The sequence below is a fragment of the Lampris incognitus genome, chromosome 6, assembly GCF_029633865.1.
Source record: "Lampris incognitus isolate fLamInc1 chromosome 6, fLamInc1.hap2, whole genome shotgun sequence".
In the NCBI taxonomy this organism is placed as follows: Eukaryota; Metazoa; Chordata; class Actinopteri; order Lampriformes; family Lampridae; genus Lampris; species Lampris incognitus.
This window is the reverse complement of record NC_079216.1, coordinates 36727545-36748818: the sequence shown is the minus strand read 5'-3', so window position 1 is coordinate 36748818 and position 21274 is coordinate 36727545. Positions and strand designations below refer to the sequence as shown.

Below are 21274 nucleotides of genomic sequence, written 5' to 3'. Positions count from 1 at the left end.
CCCAACAACCTGCAAGACAAATTCTGCCAAGAAGAATGTGCAAAAATTATTCCAGAAGAATGTGTAAATTTTGTACATACTTACTCGCAAGATAATCATGGCTGTTATTACAGCAAAAGGGTACTCTACAAAGTATTGATATGTGGGGGTTGAATACTTATGCAAGCACTATATTTGAGTTTTTAATTCATTTATAAAAAGTCAGCAAAACATACCTCATTTTGGCTTTGGGAACATGCTGTTAGAGCTTATGGGTTCCGAAAAATAATATTGCTCAGGAACAGATGTGTGAGTATGTTTTATAATCCAGAAATTAGTGATGACTGTCAAGGGGGTTGAATACTTTTGCAAGGCACTGTAGACTCATCTTATGACCGAACCGATATGGAACAGCTATCTGTGATTGCAAGATTTTTTGATGGGAAGACCTTTCGGGAAGAGCTACTTTATTTGCTTCCTCTGCCTGGGCGCACAACTGGGGAAATCATCTTTAATTAATTAACAGTTCTTTGAGAAGAATAGCTAGGATGTGACCAAAATTGTGTCCATTGGCACTGATGGTGCTCCATCAATGGTGGGACAACACAAGGGCTTGTAAGCAGGTTTGCCGCTGTGAACCTAGTGCTCTTAGCATTTCATTGCATTATTCACTAATCAGTGTTGTGCACTAAACTGTGTGGGGAAATGAAAGAGGCGATGGATACTGTGAGATTTCTAATCTGCAACATCGCCTTTTCAGAGCATTGCTGGAAGAAATGTCAGCGGAACACAAAGATCTTTTGCTGAATAATGATGTTCGTTGGCAGAGCAAAGGCCGTGTGTTGGAGAGGGTGTGCGACCTGTGCAATGAGCTTGGGTCATTTTTATCCAGACTGCGGAGCCAAAAAGCCCCCTTTTTTCCCCCATTACTGACACTTTTAAAAAGATTTTTATTGTCACTTAAAAACCTCTGAATATCAGAGGCTTTTAAGTGACAATAAGGTGATGGCATGTTTGTTGTTTTTTTGTGTGACATGTCTCATCTAACTCACCTTAACCTGCAATTACAAGGCAAGAATCACACTTGCAGACATACGAGGCAGTTGAAGCTTTCCAGTCAAAGCTGAACCTTTTGGAGAGGCATTCACGGGAGAAAGTTGATTTTTCTAAGTCTGCGGGAGCATTGTGAGAAGAACGAAATGCGAGAGGATCCAGCAATGAAGGATTTTGTGATGACCCTGGCAGAAAACTTCAGGGGGCGATTTGAAAGCTCCCCCTAAACTCTCAGGTGACATCCTCCTCTTCCTGAGACAGCTGTTCTCCATTTCGGCAGCAGAGCCCAAAAGGCTGGTACCTTCCATAGGTGAGGCAGCTCTTCAGATGGAGGTCTTAGAGATGGAAGCATCGGATTTGCTCAAAGCACAATGCAAGGATGTTGGGGTGAGTGACTTTTGGATCAATGTGGTTCTCCAAGCTCGAATCAAAAACATGAGTGCTATTACAATGCTCAAACTCACAACGTTCCCCTACATGTACATATGAGTCATCGATCAAAAACCAGGAAAGAACCAGACTCTCCAATGCAGGCTTGCCACAACAGAATACAGGCCCGACATCAGAAAATTTGCCTCATCCATCACTCTCTGATTAGTGAATGAACATCCATTTATATTTGTCCATAATTAAGTGGTTGGTTTTGGACTTATTTTAAGAGTGCTTTTTTTTTTTCTTGTGCGACCCTCAACACAGGCTTTGAGAATTCCAGGCCTTAAGTATTATTACTACTACCACTACTACTACTACTAATGATGATGATGATAATAATAATTGTAATAGCAGCAAAAACATCTGCACAGAAAACAACTTTTGCTGGAGTAATGGAAAAAAAAAACCGGACGTTTTAGCCCTGGGCTTGGCATGCATGACATGATTTGGCCCTTGAGGAAAATGATGCGAGCTTTCTTTTTGTTTAGATGCGAAGCACAACGTGGACCTGGTTTGCGACTTGCTCAGAAACTCACTTCTTGCTGGCCCTAGAGTCCCCATAAGTGGGGAGCTGATCCCATGATCAGCATAAGGGGGGCTATTGAGAACAGTGCCTCACATGTTTTTATCCAGGTGTAAAAGAAAGCGCATAAAGATTTGTGTTTATGCGGTAATGACCTGTTTAATAAGGTTGAAACTGAGCCAACAACAAACAAACGTATGTAGATGATATCCATTTATACAAAGGAAAAAATGGAAGGGAAAGTGAAGGTTTGTGATGTGAAGTTTAAGAAACAATCACTGGTTATGCCACTCAATAAAAAGACAAACCATTGGCACACTATTTTGTCCATGTCCTGATGAAAAACAACAAAATATGACAGTAAGCCCCATACAACATCAAGGATAAGAGAAATGCTTGAGCACCGGTGAACACAGGAAAAACTGATTATTAGGATTGTCACACAAGATGATGGGTCAGCATTAGTGTGACCAAGAGGGATCATCGTCTCTGGTTCATTCCTGTGAGATTCCTCAGCTGGAAAAAGGGGAAAAATAGATTACCAAACAAAACAAGTCATTTTAAAATCAATAAAACCAAATGTCAACACATAAATTGCCTACATTTGTAAATGATGAGGATGACTTAACCACAAATGACACAAAGGAAAAAAAAAAAAAAACCTCTGTCCCCTGAGAACTTACTGTCACTGCAGCTCCCATAAGTCCTTGCACCACTGCTTCGCCGGTTGATTGCACCTGCAGAACACAATGAAATACGCAGTTTTTAACAGAGGATTCTGGTATGGAGCACAAATTCTGTATCTGATGAAGAAAGGGGAGTGGCATGTATACCTAAAAAAATGACGGTCTAAAACAGATTTACATTTGACATGTATTTAACTTATAAACACAAACACATCTGTACTTACAAATGAAAAAGGTACCCAATTTGTCCAATTTCTTAATCTTTCCATTACAATTTCTTTGGCTTTTGGTCCCACATTTAAGAACCATAAATACCAGGTTGTACAGTGATTTTAGTAGAGGGGAAGTTTTCTTAGAACATTCGACTGGGCTTGGTATGTGATTTATCCATTTTAGTAGGCAAAGAGGAAGCTATTTCAAAATCATTATCACACAGGAGTAGTGGACCTTGTCCAAGACCACCATAAGATCATAGTTCATCTGTTCAACCCTAAATTAAAATGTGTTTGATATTACAATTTATTAACCCTACCTGCTTTGCTGTGCCAGCCATGTTGACTACATCCTGAATGCGGTTGTCAAGGAAATTCCAGGTATCCTGGAAGTCTGGGGAGGAATCCTGAACCATCACCAGCTCTGTGGTGTTGAAGATGCCTGTCAGTGCTGCCCGTTTAGTGTACCAGTTCAACTTAGAAAAGGGAGAAGCACCCATGAGTGACAACTGTACCTGCTACATGACATAATTAAAGAGGAGTAGATTGATCATTTTGGGTAAGGTATACAATAAAGTATTAAAAAGCTCAATAACAGTGTAGTGAGAATTGCCCCATTTCATTTGATTACTGTGAGTACCAAATAAAATAAAACACAGATAAGTCAAAACACAAGATAGATGTGAAAAGGTAAGTAACAGGAACAAGATTAATTGTAGGATTGAAGATGGTGAGTAAAAGTAACCTGGGCAGATGCAGGACGGATATTGCTGGGATGGTGATGAAAGGGGGAGAGGAAGGTATGGATAGAAGAGGGGGATCTAGGGTGAGAGGGTCCACTCACATCTGTGGACCGGTCTCCAGCGTAGTACCAGATGTCATCTACCAGGGTGGACAGGTGCTTCAGGCTATCGGAGATGTTGTGAGGAAGGAGCAGAATACTCATAGCCTGATGAGAGAGTCACATTCAAGCTTTTATATATATATATATATATATGCACACACGATCAGGATGCAAGGAGTGGAGGTGACGAAGGCATACGAGTTTAAATACTTGGGGTCAACTGTCCAAAGTAACGGGGAGTGCAGGAGAGAGGTGAAGAGAGTGCAGGCAGGGTGGAGTGGGTGGAGAAGAGTGTCAGGAGCGATTTGCGACAGAAGGGTCCCAGCAAGAGTTAAAGGGAAGGTTTACAACAGCGGTCGGGAACCTATGGCTCGCGAGCCATATATGGCTCTTCCGGTGACGGCATATGGCTCCCAGACAATTTTGAGTTGAAAATTATTTTTTTTTCAAAAAAATCAGTTTGGAACTGATTTTAAAATACTTGTGATATTTCTTAATAATACTGTGTCATTTTAAAGTAAACAGAAATTAGTTTTGAAGATAAATTTCACGGGTCACGGGTCACCCGTGGGTCGGGTCGGGAACCAATGGCTCGCGAGCATGTCCGGGTCATTGTAAAGGTGAAGAAATCAATTTTATCAGATAGCCAACTAGTTTATCCGCTTCAACCCTTGTAACGGAAAAGATGGCGAAAAGAAAAAAAGACGATGATTACCGTGCATTCCAGGCTGCGTGGACAGAGGAATTTGCATTTGTGGAGAGAGCAGGATCTGCGGTATGTCTAATATGCAATGATAAAATTGCATCGATGAAACGGTCAAATATAAAGCGGCACTTCGATATGCACCATGCTTCATTTGCATCGAAATATCCAGCGGGGGACAGCAGGAAAAGGGCATGCGAGGAGCTACAGCGGAGAGTGCAGACGAGTCAGCAGCAACTACGTGTGTGGACCAAGCAAGGTGACGGGAATTCCGCTAGCTTTGCGGGGGCTTTGGCAATAGTAAGGAATGGAAAGTCATTCACAGATGGCGAGTATGCCAAAACATTCATGCTTGATGTGGCCAATGAACTGTTTGATGACTTCCCAAATAAAGACAAGATAATCAAACGAATAAAAGACATGCCCCTGTCAGCAAGAACTGTGCACGATCGTAGCATCATGATGGCAAATCAAGTCGAGGAAACACAAATTAAGGACATAAACGCCGGGACATACTTTTCTCTCGCGTTAGATGAGTCAACAGACGTTAGCCATCTATCTCAGTGCAGTATCATTGCCAGGTATGCTGCAGGTGACACACTGCATGAGGAAAGCTTGGCTGTTTTGCCAATGAAAGGGACAACAAGAGGAGAGGATTTATTCATGTCTTTCATGGAGTTTGCTAAAGAAAAAAAACTACCGATGGATAAACTTATTTCTGTCTGTACTGATGGTGCACCCTGTATGTTGGGGAAGAACAAAGGATTTGTAGCGCTTCTCCGTGAACATGAAAAGAGAGCCATCCTAAGTTTTCATTGCATCCTGCACCAGGAGGCGCTTTGCGCTCAGACGTGTGGCCAGGAGCTTGGCGAGGTGATGTCTCTGGTCATTCGAGTGGTCAACTTTATTGTTGCCCGAGCTTTAAATGATCGCCAGTTTAAAGCTCTGTTAGAAGAAGTTGGGAATCATTATCCCGGTCTGCTTTTACACAGCAACGTGCGTTGGTTGTCAAGGGGGAAGGTGCTCAGCCGTTTTGCAGCTTGCCTGAGTGAAATCCGGACTTTTCTTGAAATGAAAGGCGTCAAGCATCCTGAGCTAGACAACACTGACTGGCTCCTGCAGTTTCACTATCTCGTGGACATAACTGGCCATCTGAACCAGCTCAATGTGAAAATGCAAGGTATTGGAAATACAATCTCATCCCTTCAACAAGCAGTGTTTGCATTTGAAAGCAAGCTGGAAGTCTTTCTCAGGGACATTGAAACAGGTCGTCTTCTGCACTTTGAAAGACTGCAACAATTTAGAGATGCATGCTTAGCAAGTGACTCCACTCAACATCTGGATCTCCAGCAGCTAGCTGGCTTTACGTTCAATCTCCTGCAGTCATTCAAAGCACGTTTTGGAGAATTTCGTGCACGCACTGGTCTTTTCAAGTTCATCACTCATCCACATGAGTGTGCAGTGGACAAAATCGACCTGACATGCATCCCCGGGGTCTCTATCGGAGACTTTGAGCTGGAAGTTGCTGACCTGAAGGCATCAGACATGTGGATGAGTAAGTTCAAGTCACTTAATGGAGAGTTGGAAAGTCTTGCGCGACAGCGAGCAGAGCTGGCGAGGGAACACAAGTGGACAGAAATGAAAAATCTTCAACCTGAAGACCAGCTGATTCTTAAAACTTGGAACGAGCTTCCTGTGACATACCACACAATGCAGCGTGTGAGTATTGCCGTATTGACCATGTTTGGCTCTACATATGCATGTGAACAGTCTTTCTCGCATATGAGGAACATTAAGACCAGCCTACGCTCACGTTTAACTGATGGAAGCCTCAACGCCTGCATGAAGCTCAACCTCACCACATATGAACCAGACTACAAGGCCATCAGCAAAACCATGCAGCACCAGAAGTCGCATTAAAAGTAAGACATATTTAATTTATTATACGTTAAAAATACTATATGGCTCTCAATGAAATATATTTAGAAATATTTGGCTTTTATGGCTCTCCCAGTCAAAAAGGTTCCCGACCCCTGGTTTACAAGATGGTTGTGAGACCAGCTATGTTATGTGGTTTGGAGACAGTGGGACTGACGAAAAGACAGGAGGCGGAGCTGGAGGTGGCAGAGTTGAAGATGCTAAGATTTTCACTGGGAGTGATTATATTAAAGGGACCGCTCAAGTTGGACGGTTTGGAGACAAAGCAAGAGAGGCAACATTGAGATGGCTTGGACAAGTGTGGAGGAGAGATGCTGGGTATATTGGGAGAAGGATGCTGAATATAGAGCTGCCAGGGAAGAGGAAAAGATGAAGACCAAAGAGGTTTATGGATGTGGTGAGGGAAGACATGCAGGTGGCTGGTGTGACAGAGGAAGATGCAGAAGACAGGAAGAAATGGAAACGGATGATTCGCTGTGGCGACCCCTAATGGGAGCAGCCGAAAGTAGTAGCAGTAGATATATACACACACATTTTATATGAGATGAAAGATTTTACATGATATATGCAATGCATGATAAATTTGGCTACAACATACAAATTTTTCATTCATGGATATAGCTGGAGGATATAAGACATCAAATAAAATATTAAATAAAATTAAGGTAAAATATAGTAACTAAATATGCCTTTGCACACTGGGTACCTGTATATATATAACAACGGACACTTAACTCCAAAAGTGAGCAGGCTTCTATTTTGACCATTGTTTTATAGGCATCAGAGTAATTCCAATAATGGGTCAAGGTGCATTACAAGACTAAGTGAGGTCAAGGTGCAGAGACTAAATGAACTAGTAAGGATTATCCTGTCACTCAGGTATCGAGGTGAACATCTGCTATCCAGGCCAAGTCACATCCTGTTAGTGGATACGGAAACATCAATGCCACTGTATGTAAAAAAGAGATTCTGAGTGCAAACTAGTTAGTGATACCAAGTATCAATCAAAGTCATTATTTTGCTGAACTATGTAGATGATTGGTTTGGTGTCAGTGGATAAAATGACAGATGCAATCAATCTTCTCTACTAGAAAGATCTAATATATGCAATAAGATACTCTACTTTAGTTAATGACATGTGAAACGACATTGGGCCTCATTCATCAATCCTTCATATGTAGAAATCTGTTCTTACACACCCATGGAATTTTTTAGCCTTGAAATTTGTCAAAGAGACCAGTGTAAACCTGGGTAACCAATGTAGAACCTGGGTAACCCCTGAATTTAGACACCAGTTGGCTAACACTGACATCTTTGCAGGCCTGGGTGATTGCTCTTGACAGATGTTAGGGGGAATGAATTACAAATAATCATCTGGCTTTGCTTCTGACTGTAAGACAATCTTGAGAGCTAAAAAAATGCATGGTTTGTAAGAACAAATTTGTACGCACAATTGATGAATAAGGCCCATTGATTTTAGTAAGAGCGACATTATCTGATGCACAGTTTTGGTCTGTAGCTATGAAGTTCATCATTAAGCATAATGTACCTGTGGCCATGTTTCAATGTAGGGGATATACATTCTCAATCTAGTCTCCACAGCATCCCTTAGAAACTCAGCAGTCTTCTTTGGTCTGGGAAAGAGTCTGCAGTTAGCACATGGTACTGAAAATGACTTATGATTACATGCTCTTAAACAGTGGGTGAAAGCATGAGAAAGACTTAAACAGCAAGCTGTATGTGGTTGTGTATGTGCATACATACTCTGCCTGCCCCAGCTGGATCTGGTTGTGTTGTTCAGCTAGTATCTCTGTCAATTGTGAATTGCACTGGGCAATGAAATGTAGAACCAAGTCCCCAGACCCATTATAGAACATACCAGTCGATGCTGAGGAAAGGCCTACGGTCTGGAACGAAAAAAAAACCCCAAAAAAAACAGTATGTTAGAAAGAGTCCCCGGATCGGCAGAGGGGGTGGAGCAGCAACCGGGGACGGCTCGGAAGAGTGAGGTAATTGGCCAAGTACAATTGGGGAGAAAAAGGTGAGGGAGTCAAGAAAGACAGAGGGGTAGTACAAAAAATTGCTGGATAATAAATTTAACACAGATCCTCTGAACTCCCCAAACCCTCAATATTTAGCATTTCAAATATAGCAATAACTGCATGCACTCACAAAACCAAAGCCTACTTCTTAATGGCTGGATCACCAATTTAGGCAGGTTTTTTTTTGAGAAATATGCAAACCTCTGCCCCGGATGCAATAGCTTCCATTGACCATCCATGTTGTGGTACAAAAGCCAATGCAGCTGTTAAGATGCGGGCTTGCAGTTGTTCCTCGGTCTCATACTCCTCTCCCTGCTCTCCACTCTGGTCTTGATAACTAAGTCAACAAAAGGCAATTCAACATTAATATAACGCAAACTGAGACAATATGAGGTGAAAGCAACCATTTAAGAACCTGTTAACATTAAAATGATCATAAACACATCAGAGGCCATTGTATAAATAGTAGGTAATGATTCATTTTAAGTTTACTGTTGTAGGAATGTGTATTTTATTCCAGGTGTCATTATAATTTGTTTGTCAAGATTAGAACACTACAAGTGAGTATGTCGTCTTTGTTTACAACCTAGCCAGTGACATAACATCCTGTCCTAACCATTGCCTGTGCATTTAAGTGATTTCACAGGTTTCCAACCACCGCATGAAAAGATGTGGTATAACCCATTCTATTATAGACGCTTGGTGGAGATTTGGAATAATGAACAAACAACTTGTTCATTCACCTGTCCTCGCTAGACAGTTGATGGTAGATAACAATACAGTTGTCCATGGCCTAGACCTAGAGCTTGGTAATAGTCATCATCTTCTGGTCTGACCTGATCAGGGATGTCAATATATAAACGCCAGAATATTGATAGCAATATATGGTGTTAACATGGGATGTAGTTTCTATTATGCCAAATTTGACCAAGATACCTGATGCTGACAGGTTGACTCAGTAAGTTCTGAAGTCTTAAAGTACTGAAATTTGGTCCTGACCTAGTGTTTGGCCTTGAAGCCTCCTCTGCCGTTTCTGTGTCCTGTTCAGGGGATTGAGCTTGGTAGTGCTCATGGTAGGTTGTGGATGAGGCGGTGGAGGAGGATGAAGATGTGAAGGTTTTGTCAGATTTAGAGTCATCTTGAAGTCTTGCTGCTGCACAGTGGAAGCCTGCTCTAAGGTTGCTACAGTGAGGACTTGTTGCTGTTGGTGCAGCAACCACTGTATGAAGGCAAGGATTTCATAAGACAAATCCAGCTGGTATTTGAATACTAATCTTGATTTAAGGCACAAAATGTTATCCACTACTAGACCACTCCTTCTTCATTAGCACAGGTAAAAAACACACAAGTAAAATATCCCTTGCAACAAAATGCTTACAAAGCTTTACAAAACAAGCTGGCTTACAGAGGGGAAGACGCCCCCCACTTAAAGGAACTTATTTACCATGGAAGCATCTCACACTCACACACACACACACACACACACACACACACACACACACACACACACACACGTTTGTTAGCTAAAACCTCTATGCCAGCAAACAATTATCAGTCGATTCGACTCACTTTCCAAGCTTTCTTCGTCATAATGTTGATTTATTATGTCCTTCATGATTGCCCTTTCTAACGCATGACATTGCTCGGTGGCTCACGTAAACATCAACTGAGCTCATTCCAAAACAATGCAAAAATGTAGTTACACACTTAAAGAGCAAACGAAAAAAAAGTTAACGTTATCAGTATAATACCACGCAGTGCACTGTGATTTCAGTGGAACACAGAACAAAACGACACTAACTTACCGCTACCGAGCCCTCGAAGTGCCCTTCCAGCACGTAGACCTCTCAGCAGCGCCGCCATATCCAGCCGTAGTGAAGACACCACGTCTTATTTAAGCGACTCGTCTTCTCGCCGCAGGTTGATTGCATCACTACTGAGAGCGTTCGGGCAAAGCGTTTCAGTAAGTACAGGCAGAACATTGATCTCATTCGATTAATTAAAGCAACTTAGCCGTTTGAAATCTATATCAAGACGCAAGTGCTGTTGCACCTCTTCGCCCGTGGGTCAGAAGTGTAGCACGCTTAAAGGTGGTAATAATTTTTTTAATGTAAGTTTTCGATTAGCGTAACTAGTTTTGATCTGCGTCACGGTATTCGCTGATGCGGTGCCCTTCACCTAGTTAGCCTACTAGCTATTCTTTTAGATAAAAAGAAAAAATATGAAGTTCTATACTATATATTTGTTCACATTGCAATTTTTGTCATTGTAGAATGAGGTGTTCGTTTGAGAATGAGGTATGGAGAGCTAATCGAAGCGTTATTATATTCTTCTAGAATGTTCCATGGGTCACTTTTTGTGGATCGAGTGTTCATTTTGATTGCGCGCCGTAACGACCAACTAATGCGAGTTTCGTCAGTGCACCGGCACTATTCCAGAGAAAACTATACATATAATACCAAAGCTGATTTTTTTTTATTCCCTAAAGCACTGCAATGATTGCCGAATGAATGTCATGTCCAGATTCTCTCATGGAACTGGCTGACCAGTGAATAACTGTTAATGTTTATTGGGTGATCAAACAATTCATCTGCGTTTGCCCACCAGCAGTTGCGGAATCATCGACCTGATATGGTCTGTTGGTTTGAAGAGATCTTCTCCATTCTTATAGGGTTTACAGAGAAATGGTGACTGGCTATTAAACAGGCAGTTATTCTGCTGAATCTTCAGTAAATGACCTATTCCCATCAGGACTAGTGTCCTTTCCCTTTCCAACTCAAACTTTTCAGAATTTGTGAACAAAACAGTGACGTGAATAATATGTTGTTCTTATGACTCCAATCTGAAAACTAATGACAAATCAAGTTTTTTGACAATTATAGTATTTTCCTTTCACAGAACAACCAGAGGGGAGCCAGTAAGCATACCGCAGTACTTTGCTCACCATTTCAAGCTGTTTACTGGTACTGCATGTATCAATTAAAATATATTTTTCAGTATGGGGTGGCATTCTGCCATCAGTGGAAATCTATAACATATTTCAGTGTCGAAATTACTTTCTGTATGGAAATAAGTATACCAACTTGAATGATTGTCTACTTTCTCCAGGAGGCCATGGCAGACCTTGGCATCAAAGCAGGAGATAAGGTGATGTTTGTGTGGTCTCAGCCCTCATCACCAGTCACCTTGAAAGAGTTGGCAGAGAACCTGAGATCGATTGTTGGTGCAGATGGCACAATGTCAGTGGAGAATATGGACAGACTACTGCTGTGTGAGTGACCCCTTGATAACAGCCAAGAGAGTGCTATGCTTTATGGATACCTATACATTTTGAAATTTGGTCAGTTATTTCCCCGTATAAGCCATTTCTCACACAGGAGGAAATATCTTATCTCTTAAAATAGCTTCTCCTTACCTGTACCCTCTTCTCCTCAGCCTCTCATGTAGATTCAACTTATGACTGGGTCCTGTCCTGCCTTCTCACTGAAAGCTCCCCCATCCATAGCTCGGAGACACTAGCAGAGATGGCCAGAGTCCTCAAGCCTGGTGGGAAGCTAGTTCTGGAGGAAGCAGTCACAGGTGAGAGTGACAGTGGAGAGACCAAACCTACTAATATACACTCCTTATCAAGTCTTTAATTCAGCATTGGGGATGTATCAAAATTTCAAGTGTATCATTTTGGGCTCAAATAAGCACTTTTGGCTATTGGCAGAGAGTAGTAATGCTCTTAATGTTGACCAAAAATCATTTATCTAATCACATTTTGATTAGTATGCCTGATAGTGATATTTAGTGTGATGTTTTCTTTGCTATCCTCTGCTCCTTCCTCAAACTGTTTAGCTTACATCAAGCAATGTCTTTCATTCCTCTTGCACTGTATATGAATAACTGCCCTGATAGCCTCATGTTAGTGAAAATATTAGCAGTATGGGGCTATTTTACTATTTATTAAATGGAAAACTAAGAAGCTGTTATCCCAGAAAGTTGAATCTGTTTATACACTACCGTTCAAAAGTTTGGGATCACATTGAAATGTCCATATTTTTGAAGGAAAAGCACTGTACTTTTCAATGAAGATAACTTTAAACTAGTCTTAACTTTAAAGAAATACACTCTATACATTGCTAATGTGGTAAATGACTATTCTAGCTGCAAATGTCTGGTTTTTGGTGCAATATCTACATAGGTGTATAGAGGCCCATTTCAAGCAACTATCACTCCAGTGTTCTAATGGTACAATGTGTTTGCTCATTGGCTCAGAAGGCTAATTGATGATTAGAAAACCCTTGTGCAATCATGTTCACACATCTGAAAACAGTTTAGCTCGTTACAGAAGCTACAAAACTGACCTTCCTTTGAGCAGATTGAGTTTCTGGAGCATCACATTTGTGGGGTCAATTAAACGCTCAAAATGGCCAGAAAAAGAGAACTTTCATCTGAAACTCGACAGTCTATTCTTGTTCTTAGAAATGAAGGCTATTCCATGCGAGAAATTGCTAAGAAATTGAAGATTTCCTACACCGGTGTGTACTACTCCCTTCAGAGGACAGCACAAACAGGCTCTAACCAGAGTAGAAAAAGAAGTGGGAGGCCGCGTTGCACAACTGAGCAAGAAGATAAGTACATTAGAGTCTCTAGTTTGAGAAACAGACGCCTCACAGGTCCCCAACTGGCATCTTCATTAAATAGTACCCGCAAAACACCAGTGTCAACATCTACAGTGAAGAGGCGGCTGCGGGATTCTGGGCTTCAGGGCAGAGTGGCAAAGAAAAAGCCATATCTGAGACTGACCAATAAAAGAAAAAGATTAAGATGGGCAAAAGAACACAGACATTGGACAGAGGAAGACTGGGAAAAAGTGTTGTGGACGGATGAATCCAAGTTTGAGGTGTTTGGATCACAAAGAAGAACGTTTGTGAGACGCAGAACAAATGAAAAGATGCTGGAAGAATGCCTGACGCCATCTGTTAAGCATGGTGGAGGTAATGTGATGGTCTGGGGTTGCTTTGGTGCTGGTAAGGTGGGAGATTTGTACAGGGTAAAAGGGATTCTGAATAAGGAAGGCTATCACTCCCATTTTGCAACGCCATGCCATACCCAGTGGACAGCGCTTGATTGGAGCCAATTTCATCCTACAACAGGACAATGACCCTAAACACACCTCCAAATTGTGCAAGAACTATTTAGAGCAGAAGCAGGCAGCTGGTATTCTATCGGTAATGGAGTGGCCAGCGCAGTCACCAGATCTGAACCCCATTGAGCTGTTGTGGGAGCAGCTTGACCGTATGGTACGCAAGAAGTGCCCATCCAACCAATCCAACTTGTGGGAGCTGCTTCTGGAAGCGTGGGGTGCAATTTCTCCAGATTACCTCAACAAATTAACAGCTAGAATGCCAAAGGTCTGCAATGCTGTAATTGCTGCAAATGGAGGATTCTTTGACGAAAGCAAAGTTTGATGTAAAAAAAATCTTATTTCAACTACAAATCATTATTTCTAACCTTGTCAATGTCTTGACTCTATTTTCTATTCATTTCACAACATATGGTGGTGAATAAGTGTGACTTTTCATGGAAAACACAAAATTGTTTGGGTAATCCCAAACTTTTGAACGGTAGTGTATGTTCACTTTAAGTGGGAGAAACGTTTCATAAACTCACCTAAGTGACTTCATCAGTTTCAGCTAGGGCTGAACGATTTGGGAAAATAATCTAATTACGAAATTTTTTTAGACAAAATTGTGATTTACATTGAGTATGCAAATTTTTTTTCAAAGTTCATTATCTTCTGTGTTATCCATTAAACACAGCAATAAATCATTACAGTACGACCAACACAACAGTCAGCATATAAACTGCTCTTTCCTGTAGGCCAGGCCTGCGTGTTATGATAACATGAGAAGAGTTGATGCATGAATTGATATGAATAACATCTTCATTTAACTATTTAATTGTAAAAAGAAAAACCTTCAATCACAGTAGAATATTGACTGAGTTAACTTTAAGCTTTGTAAACATGTAATGTAATAACATGTTTACAAAGCCCTAGCTTTATAAACATGTAATTATATTGATGAAATATGTAATTTTATGTAATACATAATTACATATTTCAAGAAGAGGGAGGAACTCAGGGTGACATACAAGAGTGGAGTAAAGTGCACACAGGTGGACTATATCTTATTTAGAAGGTGTGATCTAAAAGGGATTGGAGATTGCAAGGTGGTGATGGGGAGAACTTTGCTAGGCAGCATCGGATGGTGGTCTGAAGGATGACTTGGAGACCAAGAAGATGAAGCGAGTGAAGGCAGAGCCAAAGATCAAATGGTGGAAGTTGAAGAAGGAAGACTGTTGTGTGGAGTTCAGGGAGGAGTTAAGACAGGCGCTGGGTAGTAGTGAAGAGATGCCGTATGGCTGGGCAGGCACTGTAGAAATAGTGAAGGAGACAGCTAGGAAGGTGCTTGGTGTGTCATCAGGACAGAGGAAGGAAGACAGGGAGACTTGGTGGTGGAATGAGGAAGTACAGCAAATTATACAAAGGAAGAGGTTGGCAAAGAAGAAGTGGGATAGTCAGAGATGAGGAAAGTAGACAGGAATACAAGGAGATGCAGCGTAAAGCGAAGAGAGAGGTGGCAAAGGAAAAGGCGTATGGTGAGTTGTAGGACAGGTTAGACACTAAGGAAGGAGAAAAGGACTTGCACCAATTGGCTAAACAGAGGGACAAAGCTAGGAAGGTTGTGCAGCAAGTTAGGGTGATTGAGGATAGAGATGGAAGTGTACTGACAGGCGAGGAGAGTGTGCTGAGAAGGTGGAAGGAGTACTTTGAGGGGCTGATGAATGAAGAAAATCGGAGAGAGAGAAGGTTGGATGATGCAGGGATAGTGAATCAGGAAGTGCAGTGGATTAGCAAAGAGGAAGTGAGGGAAGCTATGAAGAGTAGAAAGGCAGTTGGTCCTGATGACATACCTGTGGAGGCATGGATATGTTTAGGAGAGTTGGCAGTGAGGTTTTTAACTAGATTGTTTAACACAATCTTGGAAAGTGAGAGGATGCCTAAGGAGGGGAGAAGAAGCATGCTGGTAGCGATTTTCAAGAACAAGGGCGATGTGCAGAACTATAGCAACTACAGAGGTATAAAGTTGATCAGCCACAGCATGATGATATGGGAAAGAGTAATAGAAGCTAGGTTATGAGAAGAGGTGACGATTACCAAGCAGCAGTATGGTTTCAAGCCACGAAAGAGCACCACAGATGCGATGTTTGCTTTGAGACTGTTGATCGAGAAGTATAGAGAAGGCCAGAAGGAGTTACATTGTGTCTTTGTAGATTTAGAGAAAGCATACGACAGGGTGCCGAGAGAGGAGGTGCGGTATTGTATGAGGAAGTCGGGAGTTGCAGAGAAGTATGTAGGAGTGGTGCAGGATATGTATGAGGGAAGTGTGACAATGGTGAGGTGTGCGGTTGGAATGACAGATGGGTTCAAGATGGAGGTGGGATTACATCAAGGATCAGCTCTGAGCCCTTTCTTGTTTGCGATGGTGATGGACAGGTTGACGGGCGAGATCAAACAAGAGTCTCTGTGGACGATGATGTTTGCGGATGACATTGTGATCTGTAGCGAGAGTAGGGTGCAGGTTGAGGAGAGCCTGGAGAGGTGGAGGTTTGCACTGGAGAGAAGAGGAATGAAAGTCAGTACGAGCAAGACGGAATACCTATGCATGAATGAGAGGGAGGACAGCAAAATGGTGAGGATGCAAGGAGTAGAGGTGGTGAAGTTATATGAGTTTAAATATTTGGGGTCAGCTGTCCAAAGTAACGGGGAGTGCAGAAGAGAGTGCAGGCAGGGTGGAGTGGGTGGAGAAGCGTGTCAGTGATTTGCGAAAGAAGGGTAGCAGCAAGAGTTAAAGGGAAGGTTTACAAGATGGTTGTGAGACCAGCTATGTTATATGGTTTGGAGACAGTGGCACTGATGAAAAGGCTGGAGGTGGCAGAGTTGAAGATGCTAAGATTTTCATTGGAAGTGATGAAGAAGGACAGGATTAGGAATGATTATATTAGAGGGACTGCACAAGTTGGACGGTTTGGAGACAAAGCAAGAGAGGCAAGCTTGAGATGGCTTGGACATGTGTGGAGGAGAGATGCTGGGTATATTGGGCAAAGGATGCTGAATATAAAGCTGCCAGGGAAGAGGAAAAGAGGAAGGCCAAAGAGGAGGTTTATGGATGTGGTGAGGGAGGACATGCAGGTGGCTGGTGTGACAGAGGAAGATGCAAAAGACAGGAATAAATGGAAAGGGATGGTCCGCTGTGGTGACCCCTAACGGGAGCAGCCAAAAGTAGTAGTAGTAGAAGTAGTACTAGAAACATTTAATATAATTATCATGACTTAACTTTTTAATAAAATCTGAAAAAGGAATAACAAAACACTGCAGAACTGGCCTGATGTGAACATTAATATGAAAATAAGTATGACTCGTACTGATCTCCAGTCAGTAACAGTAACAAATCACACAAACTAAAGTGTATAAACATAAAAAAATAACAAATCTGTCGCTCTACCACTCTAAAAATATTTAGATAACTCAAAGTTGTTGTAATAAACATGTAATATATAAACATGTGGATTGTACTTTTTAATAAAATCTAAAAAGAAAAAAACACTGTGAACATTAATATAAATATTAATCTTACTGATATCCAGTCAGTATTATGATTCTGCCAGCCACTACGTCGTCTTACTGTATCCAGGGATTAAAGTTCTCCATCAGTTTGACGTATTTCCATCATTTTGTCCGAGGAGGGGGAAAAGAGGGAGAGCAAGAGAGACTGTGTGTGTGTGTGTGTGTGTGTGTGTGTGTGTGTGTGTGTGTGTGTGTGTGTGTGTGTGTGTGTGTTAACTAATGACACTGAGTTGCACATGGAACGTGTGACACAGCTGCGGAATAATAACAGCGTCGCTGAACTGTAACTTAACGGATTAAACAACGGAATTTGACATGACGGAATGACAACAGTACGATTGCTTATCTTGTGGTTGAATATTCACTTAGCGAAAACGAGTTAACAGCAACATAAAAACAATGGACAGATAGATGGTTTGTTGGTTTAGCCGGCCAGCTGGGTATAGGTAGTGGCTGGCCACACATTGCATTTGGCAAGTTCATGTTAGTTCATGGTTTAACCTACCAAAAACGGAAACAATCATGCACTGTGGGTTAATTTGTTCCTTAACGCTGCCATCTTTATTAGCCATGGACTCAGTTTTCATGAAAGACGGCTCTGATGTGTCGGAAATAGACAACACGGTTAAAAATAAATGGAGATGGGCTTGGCTCACTGAAATGGGGGAGAACGGCCAACCCTCTAGCTCGTGGTGCAAAAAAATAAAATGGTGAGGTGTGTGTTATTGCACGGTATGCTACAAGAAACTGCTGAATGGCAGTAATGGGGAAAAAAGTGCTTGCTCGCCATCAGTCAGATGCGTTTCACAAGGCTGCACTTCGTGCTCTCCAGAACACCTCCTCACTGCCTGGTGCAACAACCACTACAACGGAGGTGCAACAATCCATGGCCGACAGGTATGTGCAACCATAAAGTGCACAATATGTTCGTTTATAGCAGAACATGACCTGTCACTGACTATCGCTCAACCACTGGTCAATGTTATTCAAGCGGCTGCAGATGACAAGCCCACACTGTCAAGACTGATCATTTCCAATGCACACGCACAATACCTGTGCATGCACGGTATCGCTGCACATAGGAAAACTGAACTGGCAAGTAAATTGGAAACAAATGTTTTCGTTAAATGCAGATGAGGCAACAAATGGGAACACGGACAGGATCTTAAATGTTCTTGTTCGCTGCTTTGATGAGGACATGGGGAAGGTTCTAACCCAGCACCTGGCCTCAAGAAAAGTCAACATAATGGATGCCTCAACCCTCACTGAAGAATTGACTGACATTCTCCAGTCATACAGCCTAAACTGGACTCAGGTTGTTACTATACTGATGGACAACTGCAATGGAATGAGGGGGGAAAGGTCTGGAGTGGAATGAGTCCAAGGGGCATTCAGGAATCAGTCCAAGGGGCATTCTACACCTTAGCCAAAGCCCTGCCAAATGATGTGAAATCTGAGGAGCTGGGTCAACTGGATGACGAGGTGCGAGCCTACCAGATTGACTCAGACCTAGGAGCACAGGCCAGATGCTTTGAGGAGAATGCTGCATGAATCGATGTTGACTGGTGGAGTAAGATCTTTGCCTGTAAGACGCCCGAAGGAAGGATGAGATTTCCTATCTTGGGGAGGTTGCTAAAGGCTCTTCTGTCAGTGTTCACTGGCCCTCGTATTGAATTAGATTAGATTAGATTAGATAAAATAAGATTAGATTGTTTTATTAGCCACACGACCAAGGCCGGTGGAATTAGTTTTTGGTACACAAACTCTGCAGCACAATACATACATGGACAACAACAGACACTTTAGATTAGATTAGATAAAATAAGATTAGATTGTTTTATTAGCCACACAACCAAGGCCGGTGGAATTAGTTTTTGGTACACAAACTCTGCAGCACAATACATACATGGACAACAACAGACACTCCACATATTATCATGAACAATACAGTTACACAATAACAGAAATAAACATATCACACATAACAATTAGGTGAATGTTGGCATTTATGCCAATGGTGTGTGAGGAGGGACTATAGGGATGAATTCAGAGTCCTGATGGCGAGGGGAAAAAAATTGTTTGTGAAGCATTTAGTCTTAGTGGACAATGACCTGTAGCGCCTCCCTGAGGGAAGGAGCCGGAAGAGGTGATGAGCAGGATGTGAGGGGTCGGAGATGATCTTTTCTCGCTTTACAGTCCGGTTAGTATGTAGAGATTCAGCTGAGGGGAGTGGGTTGCCTATGATTTTGGATGCCTTGTTGACAATCTGCTGCCGTTTTTTCCGTGTTTGACTGTCTGTGCCACCGTACCATACTGTAATAGAAGATGTTATGATGGACTTGATTGGAAAAAGCTGAGACTTCTTTGCCTTTTCCGCAGAGGACTTTGCACTTTGAGGCTTCAAAACGATTTCAGTACAGGACCTGTTGTATTGTGTAAATTGCGTAAACACAGCATCCATTGCACATTGTCCGTCTTGGGAGAGAGATTCCTCCTCTGTTGCTCTCCCTGAGGTTTCTTCCTATTTTTTCTCCCTGTTAAAGAGTTTTTTTAAGGGAGTTGTTCCTTATCCGATGAGAGGGTCTAGAGACAGGATGTTGTGTTGCTGTTAAGCCAACTGAGGCAAATTTGTAATTGTGATATTGGGCTATACAAATAAAATTGATTTGATTTGACCTGCCAGATTTAAAAACAACAAACAAAAAAACAGCCGTTAGTTTTGCAATCAGGGATGTGTGTGTGTGTGTAATATTGTCAGTATCATGTTCAAGAATGTTATTATTAGACTTTATCTCAACTTGGTTATATATTGCTGACTTCCATTTCAGTCTTCAGTTGGGTCTAAATTGCAGGGATGTTGTCTGCACTGATGTACTGTGTTCTGTACCTCAGGTCCAGAAATGACGCAATGTCCAAAACCTCCGTGGTGTCAGTCGCTGTGTTTGTCATTGAGGTATGTCAGGACCTTGGTTTTAATCGACCTAGACAGGTCAGTGTCCTCATCATCTTCAGCCAGGACTGATGTGGCCAGAAGATGGAGAACTGGCCTGAGGTAGGAGATGCTGACATACTCCTCTCCAGAAAGAGCATCAGTAAATTCCTGGAGAGGATGTAGCACCTTTTGAATGGACTCTAACGTGTTAGAGTCAAGTCGGGACAAAGGGACATGTATTTCAATTGCTAGACAATACCTGGGATATGGCCCTGGTCTGTCCCAGCGTCATTTCTTTGGATCCCCATCTTGCTGGGCACTCAGTTATGAGGGTGTGCTCAGGAAGAGTTCCCTCTGTGTCTCAGTGATTGCTACCTTCTTCTTCCAACTGTGGGAGAAGTGCCCCACCAGCTTCTTGCACAGCCCTGTTGCTCTTGTCATTTTTCCATCTCATTTTCTGAAAGAAAAAAAAATTGTACTTTGTGGAGTTAGAAAACAACGAGACAGGAGACGTGAGAGTAGACGTAGTCGAGGTAGTTTACTAGCTCCAACTTTACATGTCATATATTCGACAACGACACTGAACTCTCTGGACCGGAAGCGGAAGTGCATTCTCTCTTAGGTGAATGTCTCTAGTTATATAGATGTGGGTCACCACAACTTCATACAATTTGAGTGTTATTAGGTTTTTCCATTGCATTTTTTGAAAAAAAAAATGGTGTGCTTGAAGTTGAGTGTTATCAGGCTATCACACACACACACACACACACACACACACACACACACACACACACACACACACACAGCTATATTAGAAAATCATTCAACCGTTCTGTTCTTAATCATTCACATTCTATTATTCTCTCACTCTATCTCTCCTTCTCTCACACACAGAACACACACACACAGTAGCTACATTAGAAAACAATCATTCATTCAACCATTCTGTTCTTTATTTCACGTTCTCTTCATCTCTCACACACACCACACACACACACACACACACACACACACACTCACAAATACTGGAAAAAAAAAACCTTACCAATGGCAAGATGTAATCTCTGGCCGAAACACTGGAGCCTAGTCCACTCATTAAGCTGTGCTGCCTTCACCATGTTCGATGCATTGTCCGTTGTTAGGCAGACATGGTTTTTTTCATCGACATCCCAGCTGGCTAGCCCTTCTCTCAGGCTGACTGCAATGTTCTCCCCAGTGTGGTCATCTGGGAAGTAAAGAGTCTGAAGACAGTG

The 21274-nt window shown here is 42.0% G+C and overlaps 2 protein-coding genes across 7 annotated transcripts in view; one reads left to right on the top strand and one right to left on the bottom strand.

Moving 5' to 3' along the window:
* Positions 1-2134: 2134 nt before the first annotated feature.
* On the bottom strand, positions 2135-10311 carry coq9 (coenzyme Q9 homolog (S. cerevisiae)). 3 transcript variants are annotated; one of them, XM_056281748.1, is made up of 9 exons: positions 10218-10311; positions 9412-9631; positions 8614-8749; positions 8135-8277; positions 7920-8004; positions 3631-3834; positions 3206-3403; positions 2671-2724; positions 2135-2503 (listed from the first exon to the last, which is right to left on the bottom strand). In XM_056281748.1, the coding sequence occupies exons 1-9, from the start codon at positions 10273-10275 to the stop codon at positions 2468-2470; spliced, it is 1134 nt and encodes a 377-aa protein (XP_056137723.1). In that variant the 5' UTR covers positions 10276-10311; the 3' UTR covers positions 2135-2467. The 3 variants fall into 3 exon arrangements, with proteins under 3 accessions (XP_056137723.1, XP_056137724.1, XP_056137725.1); XM_056281749.1 differs by having other exon boundaries at positions 3206-3361; XM_056281750.1 differs by having other exon boundaries at positions 3206-3361; positions 3730-3834.
* ciapin1 (cytokine induced apoptosis inhibitor 1) overlaps positions 10295-21274 on the top strand; it is a 23935-nt gene continuing 12955 nt past the window's right edge. The window contains exons 1-4 of one of the 4 annotated variants that reach the window (XM_056281754.1): positions 10295-10375; positions 11311-11329; positions 11521-11683; positions 11848-11991. In XM_056281754.1, coding sequence (XP_056137729.1) covers positions 11527-11683; positions 11848-11991 — 301 coding nt within the window. In that variant the 5' untranslated portion in view covers positions 10295-10375; positions 11311-11329; positions 11521-11526. Of the gene's footprint in view, positions 10503-11310; positions 11376-11520; positions 11684-11847; positions 11992-21274 lie in introns of all 4 variants that reach the window. The other 3 variants (XM_056281752.1, XM_056281753.1, XM_056281751.1) reach the window with 3 other exon arrangements.